The sequence below is a fragment of the Austrofundulus limnaeus genome, unplaced genomic scaffold (genome assembly GCF_001266775.1).
Source record: "Austrofundulus limnaeus strain Quisiro unplaced genomic scaffold, Austrofundulus_limnaeus-1.0 Scaffold184, whole genome shotgun sequence".
Taxonomy (NCBI): Eukaryota; Metazoa; Chordata; class Actinopteri; order Cyprinodontiformes; family Rivulidae; genus Austrofundulus; species Austrofundulus limnaeus.
Genome location: NW_013952586.1, coordinates 652,103 through 669,637, shown reverse-complemented (window position 1 = coordinate 669,637; position 17,535 = coordinate 652,103). Strand labels below are relative to the sequence as shown.

Sequence of the window (17,535 nt, the reverse complement as noted above, 5' to 3'; positions counted from 1 at the left end):
ATATTGAACTGAGGGTGCTGTAGTTTACCACAGGTGGTCAGAATCATAAGATGATTCAGGCAAAAAAATAAAATAAAATAAAAATTCTATTTAGCTAAATAATGACAGGTGATTATTTTAGGAAGGAAACAAAGCAACAAGACTTTGTGATCTTTTAAAGCAAAGTCAAACGGCCGAACAAAGAATAAAATATGCCTCAATGAGTGAAAAAGCAACCAAAGCCTAAAGAAAAGTCTGGAAAATCCTCATATAAAATCTGAAGAAGTATGAATCAAACACAGGTCAATGCATGAAAATCTGTCTGCTTGGAAGTAAAATATAAAGCAACGACAACTGGCTTAAGACTTTTACACAGTCCAGTATTGTGGAAGCTTTTGCTCCACTGATCTTTCCCTTCATTCATTACCTGTAATCACAGCACTTAAATCACATTTCATGAGATATTTTAGCCCATCCTATGTATTTATTGGTTTAAATCAGTAACAGCAGATAAGTCTGATAAGTGGAATCATAATCATTTATTTTTTTAAGAACATACAAATGTAAAAGTTTCAGTTGTCATTATTGTGACCTTATCTTTAGAACAAATAAAATAATATGATCAGACATTTATAATCATTGATTTCCACTTTTTAAATAAAAATGGCACATTGTTCCCTACAGCATAAGATAATCTTATTGAGTAATAAATGTTTATGATATTCAGCAGCTGGTATGCATTCTTACTTAAAAACGATGGCTACGATGAAATCCTAGAAATCTATTATCAATCTTGAAAATGAACCATTAGGTTAAGTGATACTCAACCWAAGAAAGGTGGTGGCAATAAACAGTTTAATCAGAACCAGACATGGGTTTTTACGTAAAAACAAGTGTGCATTGCCATGTAGCATGTCATTGCCTGCAGCAGTTGACTTGCAGAATGAATGGTGACCAAGTTCAAATGTGTTTTCTAAACCAGCTTGTGCTTGTCAAGTCAGCAGGTGTTTGTAATGAGGGTAACTGTGTGAYAATWTGAAGTTTGAAGAGATTTTTTGTTAAAGTTGCTGTAACTGSRTTTTGAACCCTGATCTCCCACATGAAAGCCCAAGGCATTAAACAATGAGACCATTGGAGCTGTGGCAAAGAGGATTGCCAGGAGTTGGTTTGGGTGTGTGCAGAAAGAGGCCACATCTCCAATGCAACTGTTGACACTAAACTGCAATATATTATAACAATAAAGCAATATTTGGACAATATTATAGTAAAACATCAAAATACTAACATATTAGTATTGTAAACACTGAACTACTGAGTTGAAATGCTACTAAACTATGGTGCAGTACTGAGTAGATACAGCATGGGGCAGTATTGGACCAATACGAGGCTCCATTGACTACCATTATAAATTATTAAACATTAATATTTCAAAAACTATAAGTTGTACAGGTACCAAAAGGCATAGCCAACATTTGGGACAGGAGCTTTACAGATATAAATTACAATGGCAGCTCTAGGACAAAGTATGCAGGAGGAGAAGCATGCCGAAGTGGAGATGACTTGGATGGGAAACGAATCACAATAGTGTGCATTGCATTGGCAATGCACACTGACTAATATCATCGGTTCATTATTAAATGTTCTGTATTTTTTGTTGATCTCCCTGCAGGATCAATTATCACAACAGAAGCAGTCTCAAGTTCAGTGTGTCATGGCAACACAAAAACACTCACAGCTGTACAAAGAGACAATCATTTCATATATGGAAAATATTTTACCTGTCCTTTATTGCCTTTTATCACACATCTCATTCAAGACATACCGATTTTTACTTTGTTTCATATGTTTTTATGTTTATAGGGGCCTGTTTATAAATCAGATTAACAGTCAGTGTCCAAATGATGAACATGGTTAATTAATTATTGTTCAGTCTGCTTTAAAAACAAACCACTTCCAGAATCTGAGTCACAGTAAATTAAAAAAAAACTGCTCAACAGTGATTCAGCACATTAATGTCAGAAATACTGCTGACTAACGCCCTGTATTTTAATGATCACGTGACAGTCTCTGGTCCCTTTGCTCAAGTAAAAAAAAAGTAGTAACTATGAGTAAATCTTATTTATTTATTTATTTTATTTTTACTGGAGGTCGACCTGACAGTTCATTTCTAATAAGTTTTTAAGAAATGATTCAACCCGGTTTTTTTGAAGGCCCATGTGTAGCAAGTAGTCCAGTGACCCACGAGATTACATCTTAATTTTTATTCTGGTACTCACGGGGAGACCGCTGAAACACGAAGGAACCGGCGGCAGAGAGAGAGAGAGAGAGACCGGGCCATGACTACGTCCTGGGACGTGCAGCCGGTTCCTTGGAACTGTTACAACACAGCACACTCAGAGACAAACTACCGGTACGTGTTGACACACACAAAGTTTAATAAATTATCCTGTGAATAATCAATATTTCACCTCTTGAGACTGGCAGAAGCTGCCACGAAGTAAACCCAGCGAGTTTGCGTAACTAACACACTTAAAGCTGATTTCAATAAAAAGCTAAAGGTTACCTGTCCTGGGTAGTTATGAGTTGATGTTATCCCTGGTACAGTGTAATCTCTGATGCCTGCCACAGAGAGCCTGTTTAAAATGTGAGATGTGAGTGAATTTTACCTTCTCTGCTCCTCTTTCAGCGTCAGACTCGCAGACTGAGCGTAACGCGGAAGAAAACTTTACGCCATGAAGGGTCAAACCATCTGCCTCACGTCAGAGGGGGGGCGGGCTGCTAAACTGAGCTTATTTTTGCACAGTCACGTTTTCACTTTTAATAAAAACACACGTAGACGTTCATATGAGAATATTCTAGATATTTCTCGCGTAGTGTGGTCAATTAGGGTGTTGTTTTATTATTTTAGACTGGTCGACAGCAAAGTAAACACACCCGCGTTTATTAAAGAGCTGTCAAGGTGCAGCAGGCAAGGGGTCATGGTTATGCAACGGCCTAAGCAGCAGGCTGAAGAGACAATTCATCACTAGTTCGTCCTTCTCAAGTTAAACAATGTTTATGTTCACAGAGCCAGGGACATGGGAGTGATAAACCTACTACCCTGGAGGTTTCCTGTCCTCACGTTAAGCTCACACACTGTATACGAGCTGTCATAGTCATGAGATTTAACTGTCGTCACCGTTTTATAAAAAAATATATATGTGATTGATGAAATACGATCACAGGGTAAACATGATAAAATTATCTTAAAAAATAAATTATGCACAATCTCATATTTAGAGTATACATTGTGAAGGACTCAGCTACTGCCACTTAAAATTTGACATCAATAMGTGTACAATTGTCTATGTTGTAGACATTTTTGTGTAAGGGTTGATAAGCTGTGGCGCTCATTTTGACTCAGATTGACTCTAAAGGTTAATCAGTTGTAAACATACATCCAATGATTATTTCTTGAAAGTCAGTCAGTCAATCCAGTCAGGATTGAGCTTTATTTCTCTAAGCTGGGGTTGCTCAAAGAGCTATCTACAACAGGTAAGATATTAATTGTTCATAAACTTTTTACTTCAAAAGATCTGAATTGTATTTTTAAATATGCTTCTCTCTTTTTTAACTCCATCCCATAAAAGACTAAAGCACTACAACTGTGTTACAGAGACAATAGAATTCAAAAGACAGTTTTTTTCATTTGTCTTAACTTTCAGCAATTATTCAACTATATGTGAACCATACAGATGCTGCTGTGACACCTGAATCTCCCCTCTGCGGACAGTAAAGGCTTATTCTATTCTATTCTATTCTATTCTATTCTATTCTAACATTTTTTTTCTTATTGCCATACCCTTCAACCAGTGATAAACTAGTGACATAAGTTTTGAAAAAAACACCAATTATAATATGAGACCAAAAAGAAAAAATAAGTAAATCCTCTGGATGGGTTCTTCTTTAGTGAAACGTTTTGTCTCTCCTCCAAGAGACTTCTTCAGTCTGATGAGTTTCAGGTGAAATTTAGCACTGCCTCCACATGGTGGACAAACAAATTAGTCACATGCAAAAGATGGCCATCGCTTAACAATAGGCTTGATTAGCTTTATTGTTTATCGAGGGTCATGTGCCCCATCACCTGACTTATAGGTATTGCAAACCCACCCATACAGACCAGTATTTGCGTTTTGATTCCCATCACCCACTGGAACACAAGTTAGGAGTGATCAGGACTCTGTACCACAGAGCAGACAGTGTCCCTACAAACACAGGAGCCAGGGAGAAAGAGAAGTCACACAAGACAGGCCCTGGAGCAGTGCAGTTAACTGGGCTTTTCTGAAAGCAGACAAGAAACCCAAACAGGATTCCAGCCAACAACCAGGTGAAAATGAAGACCCTAAACCCAGACCCAAACCAGTCGTCATTCCATAAGTGGCGGGAGTTTCAGAGAAACTGAGACGTTTATTCTCTAAACATGACGTCCCAGTGGCTTTCAAACCCCAAAACACATTATGACAAAGATTAGTTCACCCGGAAGATCCAGTTCCCTGATAAAAACAGAGTAACATAGTATATGCTGTTAAGTGTCAGGAGGACTGTGATCAGTCATACATTGAGAAAACAAAACAGCCACTGTTCAAAAGAATGAGCCAGCACAGACGAGATACTTCGTCGGGTCAGGACTCTGCAGTTTACACTCATCTACAGGCCAGGACTCTGCAGTTTACACTCATTTACAGGCCAGGACTCTGCAGTTTACACTCATTTACAGGCCAGCGGTCACTCTTTCAGGGATGAAGATGTTCTCATCCTTGATAGAGAGGAACGTTAGTTTGAGAGAGGAATAAAGGAAGCCATCTTTGTGAAGATAAACCATCCACCATTAAAGAGAGGTGGAGGCCTTCATGTCCAGTTGTCCTCCTCCTACGCGCTGTTATTGCAAGTATGACTCAGCCCCCTGTGAGCAAAAGGTGTGAATCAGGGCCCCAATGATACCAACACAAAGAGGGAAAAAACAAAAACAAGGGGACGTCGAGCCCCGCTTGCATTCACTACATACACATAACACGACACGGGTCAGATGATGGGGCACATGACCCTCTATGAATAATAGAGCTAATCAAGCCTATTGTTAAGCGATGGCCATCTTTTGCATATGACTAACCTGTTTGTCCATGTGGAGACAGTGATTATAAGGCTGAGTTCACCTGAAACTCATCAGACTGAAGAAGTCTCTTGGAGGAGAGACGAAACATTTCACTAAAAAAAAAAAACCATCCAGAGGACCTATTATTTTTTTCTTTTTGATTTTTTCTACCCGGATTACTGAGATGCATCAGGACATACAGTCTGAGACAATATAAGTTGCATTTTAGAGCATGTTTGGTAGGAAACATATACATCTTTATTTTAGTTGTCAGAGGTTTAGGAAAAACATTTTTCATTTTCCTTAAAATGCAATTATCACATTAGGCATATTTCGTCAAATGTGCGTCCTAATAAAATTTTACTCACCAACTTAAACTGAAGATGAATTAGTCTAAAATTATATTGAAGATGCAGCTGTAAAACTAAACTGACAAGCCTCTGGGTATATTTTTAATACAAAAACTTGTTTTTCCTCCTAACTAAAGCATCCATATTATTGTTTTGAATTTTTCAGCCATTTTCAGAATTTAGGCTTTTGTTGTAAATCCCTATATCATTTCTTAATAGAAATACTTCATGCAGCAAAATATGATAAAAAAAGATCTGATTATCTTAAACCTTATCTTAAACACCCAGTCAAGATTCATTAAAACAAGCACTGTCTGTTGAATCATCTTCTTTATTGTTCTTGCATTATTCAGTGAGCAAGCGGCTAGCCACAAAATGGTTAATAATTTAAAATGATGTATTCTCATCATGACTAACAAGAAATAAATGGTTTCATTGGTTCTGGCAGTTTTTTAATAGATGTGGTTTTTTTTTTTCATGCATCACGAGTTCTTTGGTTTCTTATTCCTGCTTTTAAGTTTCTGACGCACAACAGCCAGCGTAGTGAAGAAATTTCCCAGGAAAAGCAGAAGGAAGCAGAAACCACACATCAGGACCTGACATCACATGAGAAAAGGAAACATGAGTCAGCAAAACAGCAGTATATTACATGAGTCAGCAAAAAAGGGCCTAAAAAYTTTTTGAAAGAACAGATGTCGGATATTTTTTTACATTCATGTCTAATTTTGACAGACTTATAGCCCAAAGTGTGTTGAATRATCTTGGTTAACTGTGGTGGCCATCTTGAATTGGGTTGTAGATGATGACTTTCAATAAAGCTTGTATAGTTTCAATAAAATTTGTCAAGTGAGATATTTTGCTAAACGACAACAGAAAAACACTAAACACATATCTTCAACTTTTGAGGGTGAAGGTTAAAATTTACAAAAACCTGAATTATTTCTCAATTTTTTTTGTAATACAGCTGGTTAAGGGAATGAAGACATCCCACACATTATTTATTAATGTATTTATTTATTATTGAGCAAATGTGAACACATCAGCCATACATATGACTCATCTGATGTGCAAGTATAGTCTGGGCATGTTTTTAGTTACTTTTAACAGAGTTTAAAAGTTGAGATTTTTTTACTTGACATTTAGCACTTTGAGACTTTTGTTAATGAAAAGTGCATTATAAACTAAATTCATTATTATTATTATTATTATTATTTTTAATTAATATTAAGCGGCAAATGTAGAGTAAATACGGCAGTAAAGTTTTTACAGACGGTAAGATTAGAGCATGACACAGCAAAATTAGAACATGACACAACAGAATGTGGAGACTGAAAGGACTGACCTGCCACTCTTTGCAGTCTGGAAGCTGAGCCAGTCTGAACAGAGACAGGCTGTTGAACAGCTGCCAGAACTACAAGACAAAAAAAAAAAAAAAACCCAGAATGGGTTTAATTAGTAAGAAAATGTCCCCTGAATTCTTAAAACCTTGACCTATTTGAAATTCATCTGGTCTGATGGCATCAGTGACATCACTTTTAATCAAACCTTTATTTATTTAAGACGTTGAGTCACTTCTAATGCAAACATMTTGTACTCACATGACCAAAGAACAGGAAGGGCAAGAGAAACGTCAGCCCCTTCCACATCCAGGACTGGAATCCCTCTTAAAACACAAAACGTCAAGAGTTGAGTTGCTGTTTTTAAATTCTCAAATCAAACCAACACCTGCAGGGCAGTGAAGGTTTTCATTCTATTTTTAATTTCCAGCTGTGTGTGTTGTTGTAAAGTCCACACTGGGTTCTGTGTCCTTGGTGTGTTTCTGTGCTGCCTCTCACCTACAGTCAGATCCATGTTGTGTCTTTCTCCCAGGGCTCGCAGTCTGTACAGACACCCGCTCTGATAGTAGCACTGCAAACACTGAACAAAACCTAATGGAAAAAGAAAATGACCACGCTGTGAACAATTTGAATCATAATCCTACTTTTTTTTTTTTTGTGGAGTAAAACCTGACTTTGATACAAGGAGTAGGCAAGAAACTGGTTCCTGAATGCTTTGTACAGATTTCCATCTGGCCTTAAGGGGTGAGAGGAGAATAAATTAGTTCACCTTCATATGCTTTAAAAATAATTAATTATATATTATTTTATTTATAATTTGAGTGCTCACCACGTCAGCATTACGCCAGACAAAAAAGCTGAGACGTAGTGGTGAAAAACCCACCAGCCTTTGATTCTGTWACAAATTAAATGTTCAAATATTAAATACTAAACTTTAAGTGTAATAAATTAAGCATGAAGGCAGCAAATGGTCACCTGGAGCCATTGGTGATGAGGATACTTTCCCTGATGGTTAAYGTGCAATAATACCACAACAGCAGGAAGTTCAGGACTGCATCTAGGACTCTAAAATCAAAGRCACGAGTCAGACAACATAGACAGCATCACAGGTGACAACACTTTGATTGTTGGACGTACCTGTAGCTCACAAAGAAATAACAAATAAAAGAGAGGAGCAGCAGGAGCACTGTGAGGCACAGCTTGAACTTCTCATACTCATCCTTATAGGCAAACCTGCAAGAAACAATATGTTTTTTAAAACTTTATTCATGACACTGATGACAAAAAGCTTATAGGAATTCATCACCTGAAAAAGTAAGGAACACAGTGTTTGTTTTATGTGTTGGTGCAATTTATTCTTTTTATGATTTCATTAAAGCACATCTTCTGTTGAGTATAGTTGTTTCAGTCAAACCTTGTAAATATCATCATATAAGATGTCACGTTGTGTGATGTGTAAGTGCTCAGAGTTGAGAATGACCCTTAGCTACTACCACCACAGATTTTATCACAGTTTCTGTGAAATTGACTKTGTTTGAACCATTAGCTAAGGTCAGTGAGCTGTGGAGTGGCTCACTATTTTGCTAACAGACAAACAGGCTAGACTTCAGCAGTTAAGTTTTAAGGTCAATCTGTAACACTCAGAGTATGTTGGGGATGAATCTTTGCTTCTATATGCCAAATTTTAGCTTATTATCTATAATATTGACAAAATTTTTATGTTTTTTTTTTGAGTTAGCTGTGGTGGCCATCTTGAATTACGTTTATTCTAAGAGTTAATAGGTTGCTGATGTCTAGTCAATGATTACAGCTGGTTTCATCAAAAATAATTACTTTTTGATTATTTTACTAAAACACTGCAGGCACAAACAAAATCATTAATGCCCACCTTCACTCTTTTATAGTGATAAAAAGTGGTCAGTAATGAAAAAGATACRTACATCAAATAAATGTTAAAAATTAAAAGGTTGCTCACTTTGCTTGCTTGCTAAGAAGAGTCACATTTACATTTCCAAGAACCAGGCTGAGATATAAGCTGCAACACAAAAAAAAGAAAAAACAAGTCAGAATTTTCATCTAAATGTTTGCCTTTTAACAATTTTGAATTTTTCAGCTTGAATCACCCATTTTTCTTTGGAAGGAACATTTCCATTTCAGACAAATCGTGTTCTCTTTTCTTGATTTTCTTCTTTAACTCCTCCAGCATCTTCAGATCTTCTCCTGATGATCCTTTGCTGCATCTACAAATCAAAAGATTAAGTTTACTGTCTCAGTCATTTGCTCTTACAACAGATTAATTAAAGTCTGGTTGTTTTAACATTTGCCTTATTATTTTTTCCCTTCTGCAAACACTTTTCTGACCTCCTGCACTGCATTTATCTACACGTTCATAAAAGGTTCAGGGTGTGTGCAGACATACTTCTTTACACGACGAGACGTCTCCTTCAGTTTTTTACGCTGATGGGAAATAGACGTAGAGCAGTTGTTCTGGTGTTTACAGATTTCATCCAGTTTCTGTAAATACATTTTGTGTGTTTCCTGTGGAAAAGAATGATGTATGTATAATGACCAATAAGTAGCACACTCACAAGTTTCTGAAGAGATATGATTCGTAAACAAGCATTAGAGCCAAATGACAATGCAACACTGGTTAATTTATCTGATTTCATGTGAACTGGTTAAAAACTCACAACAATACTTGTTTGCTAGAAATTGTGACCCATATGAAACCCCACCTTTTTTTCTTACCTGAAGTTTTTGACACTCTTCCTCTAGACATTTCCACTCCTCCGGAATTTCTGTTAAAACTTGAGTCATTTTAAARTCTTTGACACCAAATCCAGACCTGCTTGAAAAATTAGCAGCACCTGTTAATTCTCTATGCGCTAGAATAAAGAGCAGAACTGCTGAGGTATCACTTAGGTGTGCATCATATCGCCGGTTTATTGCATGAGCTGAACTTTCACCAGCGTTATCACTCAGAAACCTGGAAGTGTTTCACGTTATTGTGAACTACATTACGTATGAGGTGAAGACTAGAGGTTAGAGTTTCTACCTTTGCCATGGTTCACCTCTGTGGTTGCTCTTTGAACCCTGACTGTAATGTTTGCATGCAGCTGCACATTGGCATCATCTGCTGGACAGAAGAGAGGTGTTATTTACTGTTAAATACAGATGCTTTGTGTGTGAATGATTCTCATACAATCCCTTAAGACAGTGGTTCCCAAACTTTTCAGCTTTTGACCCACAAAATAACAGTAGCAGAGACCTGTGCCCCCAGTTATTTTTGGATGATAAACATTTGTATCAGGCCAACAAAACATGGGCATAGTAACAATATTTTTATACTACATTTATCCATTTTAAATACACTAACGTCACTCCTTTGTAACAAMTAAGGCAAAAATGTAAATAATTCAGAAAATCTTTTCAGGACCCCACCTTGATGTTTCGGGACCCCACTTTGGGTCCCGACCCCAACTTTGGGAAACACTGCCTTAAGACATTAGTTTAATATTTGTAAAATTTACAATGCTATAGTCATTTTTGTGTTGGATAATATTAATAAATTGTGTCAGTCTGCTTACTTTGGGTTGGATCCAAAAGTTAATCAGTTGTAAATGTACATTTAAGGATAAATTTAAAAGTTTCAATAAAATCCATTCAGTGGTTTATGAGATATTTTAACATACAAACAGGATTGAATTCCAACAGTTARGCCAAAGTTTCAAGCAAAGATCTTGCACAATGAGTAGTGTTTGAAATATGTGATGTGAATGACCAAATTTTAGCACAACAGTTTTAAAATTGACCAAGTTATGACCATTTATGTGTATTTGAAGGCCAGTTGACTGTGGGAACCACCTTGATTCAAGCTGACTCCAAAAGATAATCAGTTGTAGATGTGCATCCAGAGTTACTTTCTGAAAGTTTCATTAAAATCCTTTCAGTGGTTCTTGAGATATTTTTGCTAACAGGGAGACACACACATACATCAACTGCACGCTGTGTTGTGTTACGAAGGAAACCRAACTCTGTTAAAGCTTCATTAATTAAATTAGTTCATTCATTTGTATRGCATATAACAAGATATGTGAAATGACTGGAGTGTTAAAAGCAATGTTCCAGTCTTACATTTTTATGTATCAAAAATATCCCTTGATATGTCCATCATAACTCCTGTTGTCCTTGAGTCAAAGTGACCAAAGGCTTCAATTTCAAATTTGAGTTATTTTGATCAAAGGACAACAGAAACATCAGTGTAAAAAAAGTTTCCCCAATTGAATTCAGCTTTTATTCTGAAAACACTTTTTTAGCGGAAGTGCTCACTCCGCCTGAGGGAGGTAACAGAGCGCATGCGCGTCCAAGCGACAGCAGCCGGTTAGTTCTCCAGCTGTGTGTTGGTGAGCTCAGTGCATCTGCAGACCTAAGGAGACAGTTCATCAATCTAGCTCTGACCTCTGCTCCTGGACAACAGCAGCGAGGTCAAAATTTTGAACGAAGAACAACCAACGATTAATGACAAAGAAGGTAAGACTCCATTTCTGACCCTCCAGTCATTTCCGCTAATGTTACCCCAGTAAGCTAGTACTAGCATCGTCAGCAGGTTGTTTATGATCAGAGTGCTTTTTCTGTTATCTACGATATACATGTGAAGCATGAACTGTGTGGATAGGCTGGAAACAATGTAGACCTGTTTTTAAATGTATTTATTATTTTTTCTCGATTAATAAAATCATAATAATGAAGTAGGCAATTCACAGGGACATTGCAATAAATAAACACAAAAGTATMTAATGAATTTCCAACATTACATTTGATTTTTCAAGTTGAAATGTGTTTTAGCCTTATGAGTGTTGTGTTTATAACCTTCCCTAGCAAATCGTCTGTGTACAAGACTAAATCTGTGAATTACAGATGCAATAACACACGGATTATTTCAGTGATGACTAAACTAAGTGCCCATATCTCAAATACCAATGCCTAACACGATTTAAATAAAAGGAAATATGGGTTTTWAAAAGTTTGATTAAGCATTATTATGTAAGACTGTATAGTTTCCTAATCAATGAGAACATTATCATATTCATCAGTAGCAGTAATAAGTTATTGTATTATATTGGTAAAGCAAAATGAGTTGATCCAAGACTTCAATTTACGCTTTACTCATTTAAATATTTATATTTGTGACCCATCATATCGAAATGAGGATTAAGTCAAATTAGGTCAAAATGATCTAATCACATTTCCAGGTTCCTGGCTTTGAAAGCTACATTTTGATACCTGGTTCATTCTGATATCATAAGTGGATCCAGATATGTGACTTAATTTGTCTTGTTGGTTACAATGATGCCATAATACAATAATACTTAGTCTGCATCCTAATTTTATGTAATTTTAATGAGGAGTTTTTGATGTCACTATAGTATTTGAATATTGAGATTTTTCAGCTGGAAAGAAAAAACATTTCTAGCTCACAGGGAAAATCTCAAAATTGTAATGCGTTTTTGCTCAAAATCAGTTTTTTTGTTGCTACTGCTCAAAAAAGTGTTTGAGAGTTTTGTTTTATGTTTATATTTCAGACAGTTCATTCAATTGATACATTGATAAGGCATTTATTTATCWTGCTTTGACAAAATGCAATTTTTGCAAACATTTTAATCAAAACACTATATTTGCCGGTTTTTCTACAYACCACTTTTAGACTTAATCCTCGTTCTGATGTGATGGGTCACATTTAATGATGAATTAGTTGGCAAGTTCTCAGTGAGCATCACTGTTTATGAGCTGATCGTAATGTGTCTCAGATGTAGGGCTGCCACGATTAATCGATTAATCGACGACTAATCGATTATTAAAATAATCGATGACTAATTTAATAATTGATTAATCATTTTCTTTTTTTGTTGTTGTTCTTTACTTTGTTTTTCTCTCCAAACTGCTTTGACACCTTCCACTGCCACATCTGCCTTTCTGTCCTTGACACACATGCACTGTAGTGGTAACTGGGGTAGGCCGTGGACRTCACAAGACATTATACAGACAGGCTCTGGTATCATGGCTACCTGACAACGGAACTCAAAAGTGTGGGAACTTTTTAAGAAAATGAAAGAGAAACCTGTGTAATATCTGCAGAGCAGAACTTACCTTCCACAACAATTATTTTTAGTTTGCATATAGCTAAAATCTAACCATGGTTATATAATAGCAGCTGCATTCTGACACGATAAGCTGTATGTTTTATATTCAATTAACGTATGATCYGATTAGTCGACTAATCGAATAAATAATCGGTGATTAATCGATTATTAAAATAATCGTTTGTGGCAGCCCTACTCAGATGAAAACTCAGTGTTGATGTTTGTTGTCCAGCAGACTGGTAGAAAATGTGTGCCGCCATCTACGTCCTGTCAACGGTAACGGGCTACGTGCTCACCTCTGCCCTGCTGCTGAAATGTCCGGGTCTTCTGCACCGGAAGAAAAGAGAGACGTTCCTCAGCCGGCACATATCCCACCGAGGAGGTGAGTCACAKCAAAATGTGTTCAGCTTTTATACARTACATGGATGCCATTTACTTTGTGTTTTTCTTGGATAAATTTTGTTAAGCACATTTTCAACTTGTCATGACGTGCTAGCAGTGGTGCCTTAAGAAACTATAAATTAAACTTTAGCTTATTAACCCGGGAAGGCTACATTTTGAGCTATGTATGGGTTCCACTGTCTTGCAGATGTGCCAATACTTCATGTTTATCTTTTCTGTTACAGGAGCAGGAGAAAACCTGGAGAACACAATGGCAGCTTTCAGACAGTGAGTAGAAAGCTCTCGAAGGTTCGAACTTGGCTCCTGATTGTCCTTGTGATTGTGGGCAGCGTGTGTCATCTGAGCCGTCAGCTTTGTCTTCTTGCTGTAACATAATCACGCAGAAATCAGTGCCTTATACCACAGCCGAGGTCAGCACCATGTGACGTTTCTCTTTCTTCTTTTGTCATGTTAACTGGGCTGTGAACCACTTTATTTTGACTCAGCATGTGTCACGTTTCATGCCGAACTGTGTTCCAAATGTCTCCGTTTGGGACTATTGGCTTGGATTGTGTGACCGCAGTGCAAAGAGTCAAAAAATACATTCTGTAGTGTGAAAGGTTTTAAATTGCTTGTCTTTTAATATATTTGGTTTCCAAGCAGGCAGACTTTCTTTTTTATTAATTTAAGTTTTTTGAGCAACAATTCTTCAGGCTCTCAGAAGATTTTATTTCATGTTTTATTTTATTTTTGCAGACTTAAAAATACCAGTAAAGAGGACAAGTAGAAAACAAAGAAGTGTCAGGCATAATAATATCCCATCTACAGCAGATGAACAGTATCTGAAAGCAAAAATGACATTTGAAAGAGAAAATAAAATTGGAGAAACAGTAACGATATGACAAAGAAACAGAGCTGATAATCTRCTATTAACTCTGAGAATCACTTTGTTGGTGCTTAAATACAATTTTTATGTGTTAAACTGCTATTTTTGGTAATTTTTTATATATTTATCTAAAGAAATAGAAACTGAAAGTGTTTTTGTCCTGATGCATTTCAGTAATCCAGGTCTTACAGATTTTTTTTCTTTTTGAAAGTGTCTTTGTGACAGATTGCTGGTAACAAAGTGGCAAAAGATCTATTTTAAAACTGGCTCTTTGTTAAGTAGTCCATTGTGTGCTGACAGAACTCTGCTTTGCTGGCTGAAAATGATCATGTACTGAACAGGTAGTGAGTGAAAAAGAAGGCAAAGTAAAAAGAAACACTGATAAACAACCAAGTCTGCCTCTTTGGAAGTAAAGCGCGACAAAATGGGGACGACTAAAGACTTCTGCACAGTGTTTTAACCCAGCAAAAGCTTCTCTGTTGTGGCTGTGAGTCCAGTGTGTGCTCTGTGTGTTGCTCCCTGCAGTGCGGTGGACATCGGCACCGACATGCTGGAGTTGGACTGCCACCTGACAAAGGACGGACAGGTCGTGGTTGTCCACGATGCCAACCTGCAGAGGGTCTGCGGCGTCGATGCCAACATCAGAGACACGCCCTACGCCGTGAGTCCGTTTCTGTCATCCTCACGTGACAAATAGTTATTTCCTGAATGTTTTCTAACCGTACATTCCACTCTGTGTTTGCATTAGCTTTGCTGACATGAGAAAATCTTTAGATATGAATATTTATCCCAAACAGCAGCGTGTGGTTTTTGTGTCCAGACTTCAGCACATGAGTAGATTGATCATGTGACCATGTGACAGTTGAGGTGCACTCTGATCCACCTGATTATATCATGTGACAATTACCATCAGATCCATTGGTTTAAAGGGATCCATGATTAGTTGTAACATTAGACTTTATTTGATAAACATATATTTTAACTGTAAAATAAAGACTGTAAAAATACTGTAGGATGTTCAGTTTTTATCATTTTTAAACTAAAAGTTTAAAAATATATTACACGGACAGGGCCATTTTATTTACACACAAAGTATTCTGGGTAAATGATGAAGTGGATAGGTCATCGGTGCGAGGCCGCTAGCGAGCTATATCCACCCTGAAGGTTAATCTTGGACAATATCTGATGATCGACTCTTTTAAATGAAACCAGAGAGCGTTGACAGAGAGGAGAAGGTAGAAATGACTCAGCCTGTAACTGAAAATATGGATGGAGGACAACAGAGCTGCTTCATGGAAGAAGAACCTTGCTTTGATGCTACCACACCACACGTCCCCCTGTCTGTCATGTGGATGGAGGACCTCAGTGATGAGAAGAGAATATGTAGCGCTGAGCTAATACATACAGTATATAAGATGATATCATCGGCGCTAGCGCGAAGGCTAACAGGCTAAGCTGAGGTTCTTCTTCCATGAAGCAGCTCTGTTGTCCTCCATCCATATTTTCAGTTACAGGCTGAGTCATTTCTACCTTCTCCTCTCTGTCAACGCTCTCTGGTTTCATTTACAAGAGTCGATCATCAGATATTGTCCAAGATTAACCTTCAGGGTGGATATAGCTCGCAAGCAGCCTCGCACCAAGGTCACCACGTCATTATTTACCCAGAATGCTTTGTGTGTAAATAAAATGGCTCTGTCTGTGTTAAAAAATATTTTTAAAAATTTACAAAACCAAACAGCCTACAGTATTTTTACAGTCTTTATTTTACAGTTAAAATATATGCTTATCAAATAAAGTCTAATGTTACAACTAATCAGGAATCCCTTTAATGTGAACCAGCAGATCTTCTTATATAATTTGTAGTAAAAATAAAAAGAACTGTATTTTGCTGAGAAGTTCGAAGGTGACAGGTATAAGTGACATTTATCTAAATACTTTAGATTTGAAGATGATCTCTGTGCTGTTGTTAGTCCATCAGTTCATCTCAGAAGTGATGATCCGAGCTCTGAAATGTCTGCAGACCACTGACTGCTGTGCACTCTTTGCAGGAGCTCCCTCCATACCTCTGCAGGCTGGGGGTCACCTTTCAAAAGGGTAAGCATCACAAATCCAGTGTGCTCGTATTAAAGCAGCACTTCAGACTTTTTCGTGTGTCTGTAGAAAGATTATAAGCAAATAACAGCTTACACGTTGCAGATAGGTTTTTGTACAATCTCCATTTGAAGAAATAGTTTATATCTGACAAGTTTGACAAGCTTAGGGGCTAATCTGAGCCGGACAAAGTGGACTGCTGCAATCTTAAAACTACTTTAAGCTCAAAGATTTTTTTAGCRTCATGCAAACATTATTGGTTTATGCAAACACATTTGCAAACCGCTTGTTTGCAAGTGCAAAAAACACAGAATCAGCTAGCTTTAGCATGTCMAGTAGAGCCTGGGTCACAGTAACATTAGATTATTTCACCCCTCCAGCTGGGCTCACAAAGAGCTTTGTTAAACTGGGTTAAATCACTGTGTTTCGAAAATGTGATGACAGCTACTCTGACTAGCCTTTAGCTCGTCAGCCTGGTCAAAACTAAACTATTTCTCCAAAAGGAGTTTGTTGAAAGAGCTATCTACACCAGGTAAGATATTAATTGTTCATAACCATGATGTCTCAGTCAGTTTTAATCTCTATCTTGATGTTTTCTTGTCTTTGTCCGTGCAGAGTGTTTTTGCGAGGGCGGCGAGGACAAGCGCATCCCGCTCCTCAGGGACGTTTTTGATGCCTTCCCCGACATCCCCATCAACATCGACATCAAGGTCAACAACGACGCACTCATTAAAAAGGTGTGTGTTGTGGGGTTTTAAGCATTCAGGTCTCCTTTTTTTTTTTGTTTTAAGTGATTTAAGTTTAAAGCAGAAATGAATTTATGAAATTTGCTTGCTTTTAAGTATTAAATTAAAATTGTCAATTGTTTTGTATATATTTTTTACTTTAAAATGTTTTACTGGATTCAAAGTTAAATTGTTAGATTGTCTCAAATTGCATTTATTCATCGAAAATGGTAATTTAGAAGATTTACCAACTCGGTTATGGAGAAATGAAGTTTTGTGTTGAAACTTTTTGATGTCTGCAGGTTTCTGAGCTGGTTGTTAAATACGACAGAGAGCATCTGACTGTGTGGGGCAACTCCAGAAGTCAGATTGTCAAAAAGTGCTACAAAGAGGTACGTCTACAAACTCACCAACTTGTTTTATTTCACATTTTTCACTGCATATACAGCAGGTAAAATAAGTATTGAACACGTCACCATTTTTCTCAGTAAATATATTACTAGAGGTGCTAATGA

The 17,535-nt window shown here is 37.1% G+C and overlaps 3 protein-coding genes across 5 annotated transcripts in view; 1 reads left to right on the top strand and 2 right to left on the bottom strand.

Moving 5' to 3' along the window:
* porb (P450 (cytochrome) oxidoreductase b) overlaps positions 1-2,713 on the bottom strand; it is a 22,383-nt gene extending 19,670 nt beyond the window's left edge. The window contains exons 1-2 of one of the 3 annotated variants that reach the window (XM_014018169.1): positions 2,646-2,651; positions 2,256-2,353 (exon numbers count right to left, since the gene is read on the bottom strand). In XM_014018169.1, the coding sequence (XP_013873623.1) occupies positions 2,256-2,317 (62 nt within the window). In that variant the 5' untranslated portion in view covers positions 2,318-2,353; positions 2,646-2,651. Of the gene's footprint in view, positions 1-2,255; positions 2,354-2,542; positions 2,609-2,645 lie in introns of those variants that run through there. The other 2 variants (XM_014018171.1, XM_014018172.1) reach the window with 2 other exon arrangements.
* Positions 2,714-5,652: 2,939 nt separating this feature from the next.
* On the bottom strand, positions 5,653-10,045 carry LOC106524379 (transmembrane protein 120A). Its single transcript, XM_014018168.1, has 12 exons — positions 9,546-10,045; positions 9,217-9,335; positions 8,921-9,037; positions 8,773-8,832; positions 7,935-8,030; positions 7,773-7,862; positions 7,627-7,692; positions 7,472-7,533; positions 7,296-7,388; positions 7,059-7,123; positions 6,803-6,871; positions 5,653-6,056 (listed from the first exon to the last, which is right to left on the bottom strand). The coding sequence occupies exons 1-12, from the start codon at positions 9,612-9,614 to the stop codon at positions 5,943-5,945; spliced, it is 1,020 nt and encodes a 339-aa protein (XP_013873622.1). The 5' UTR covers positions 9,615-10,045; the 3' UTR covers positions 5,653-5,942.
* Positions 10,046-11,158: 1,113 nt separating this feature from the next.
* Positions 11,159-17,535, top strand: part of gdpd1 (glycerophosphodiester phosphodiesterase domain containing 1) — a 14,664-nt gene continuing 8,287 nt past the window's right edge. The window contains exons 1-7 of the mRNA XM_014018167.1: positions 11,159-11,327; positions 13,173-13,319; positions 13,564-13,606; positions 14,730-14,865; positions 16,253-16,298; positions 16,911-17,032; positions 17,323-17,412. Of these exons, the coding sequence (XP_013873621.1) occupies positions 13,184-13,319; positions 13,564-13,606; positions 14,730-14,865; positions 16,253-16,298; positions 16,911-17,032; positions 17,323-17,412 (573 nt within the window). The 5' untranslated portion in view covers positions 11,159-11,327; positions 13,173-13,183. The remainder of the gene's footprint in view (positions 11,328-13,172; positions 13,320-13,563; positions 13,607-14,729; positions 14,866-16,252; positions 16,299-16,910; positions 17,033-17,322; positions 17,413-17,535) is intronic.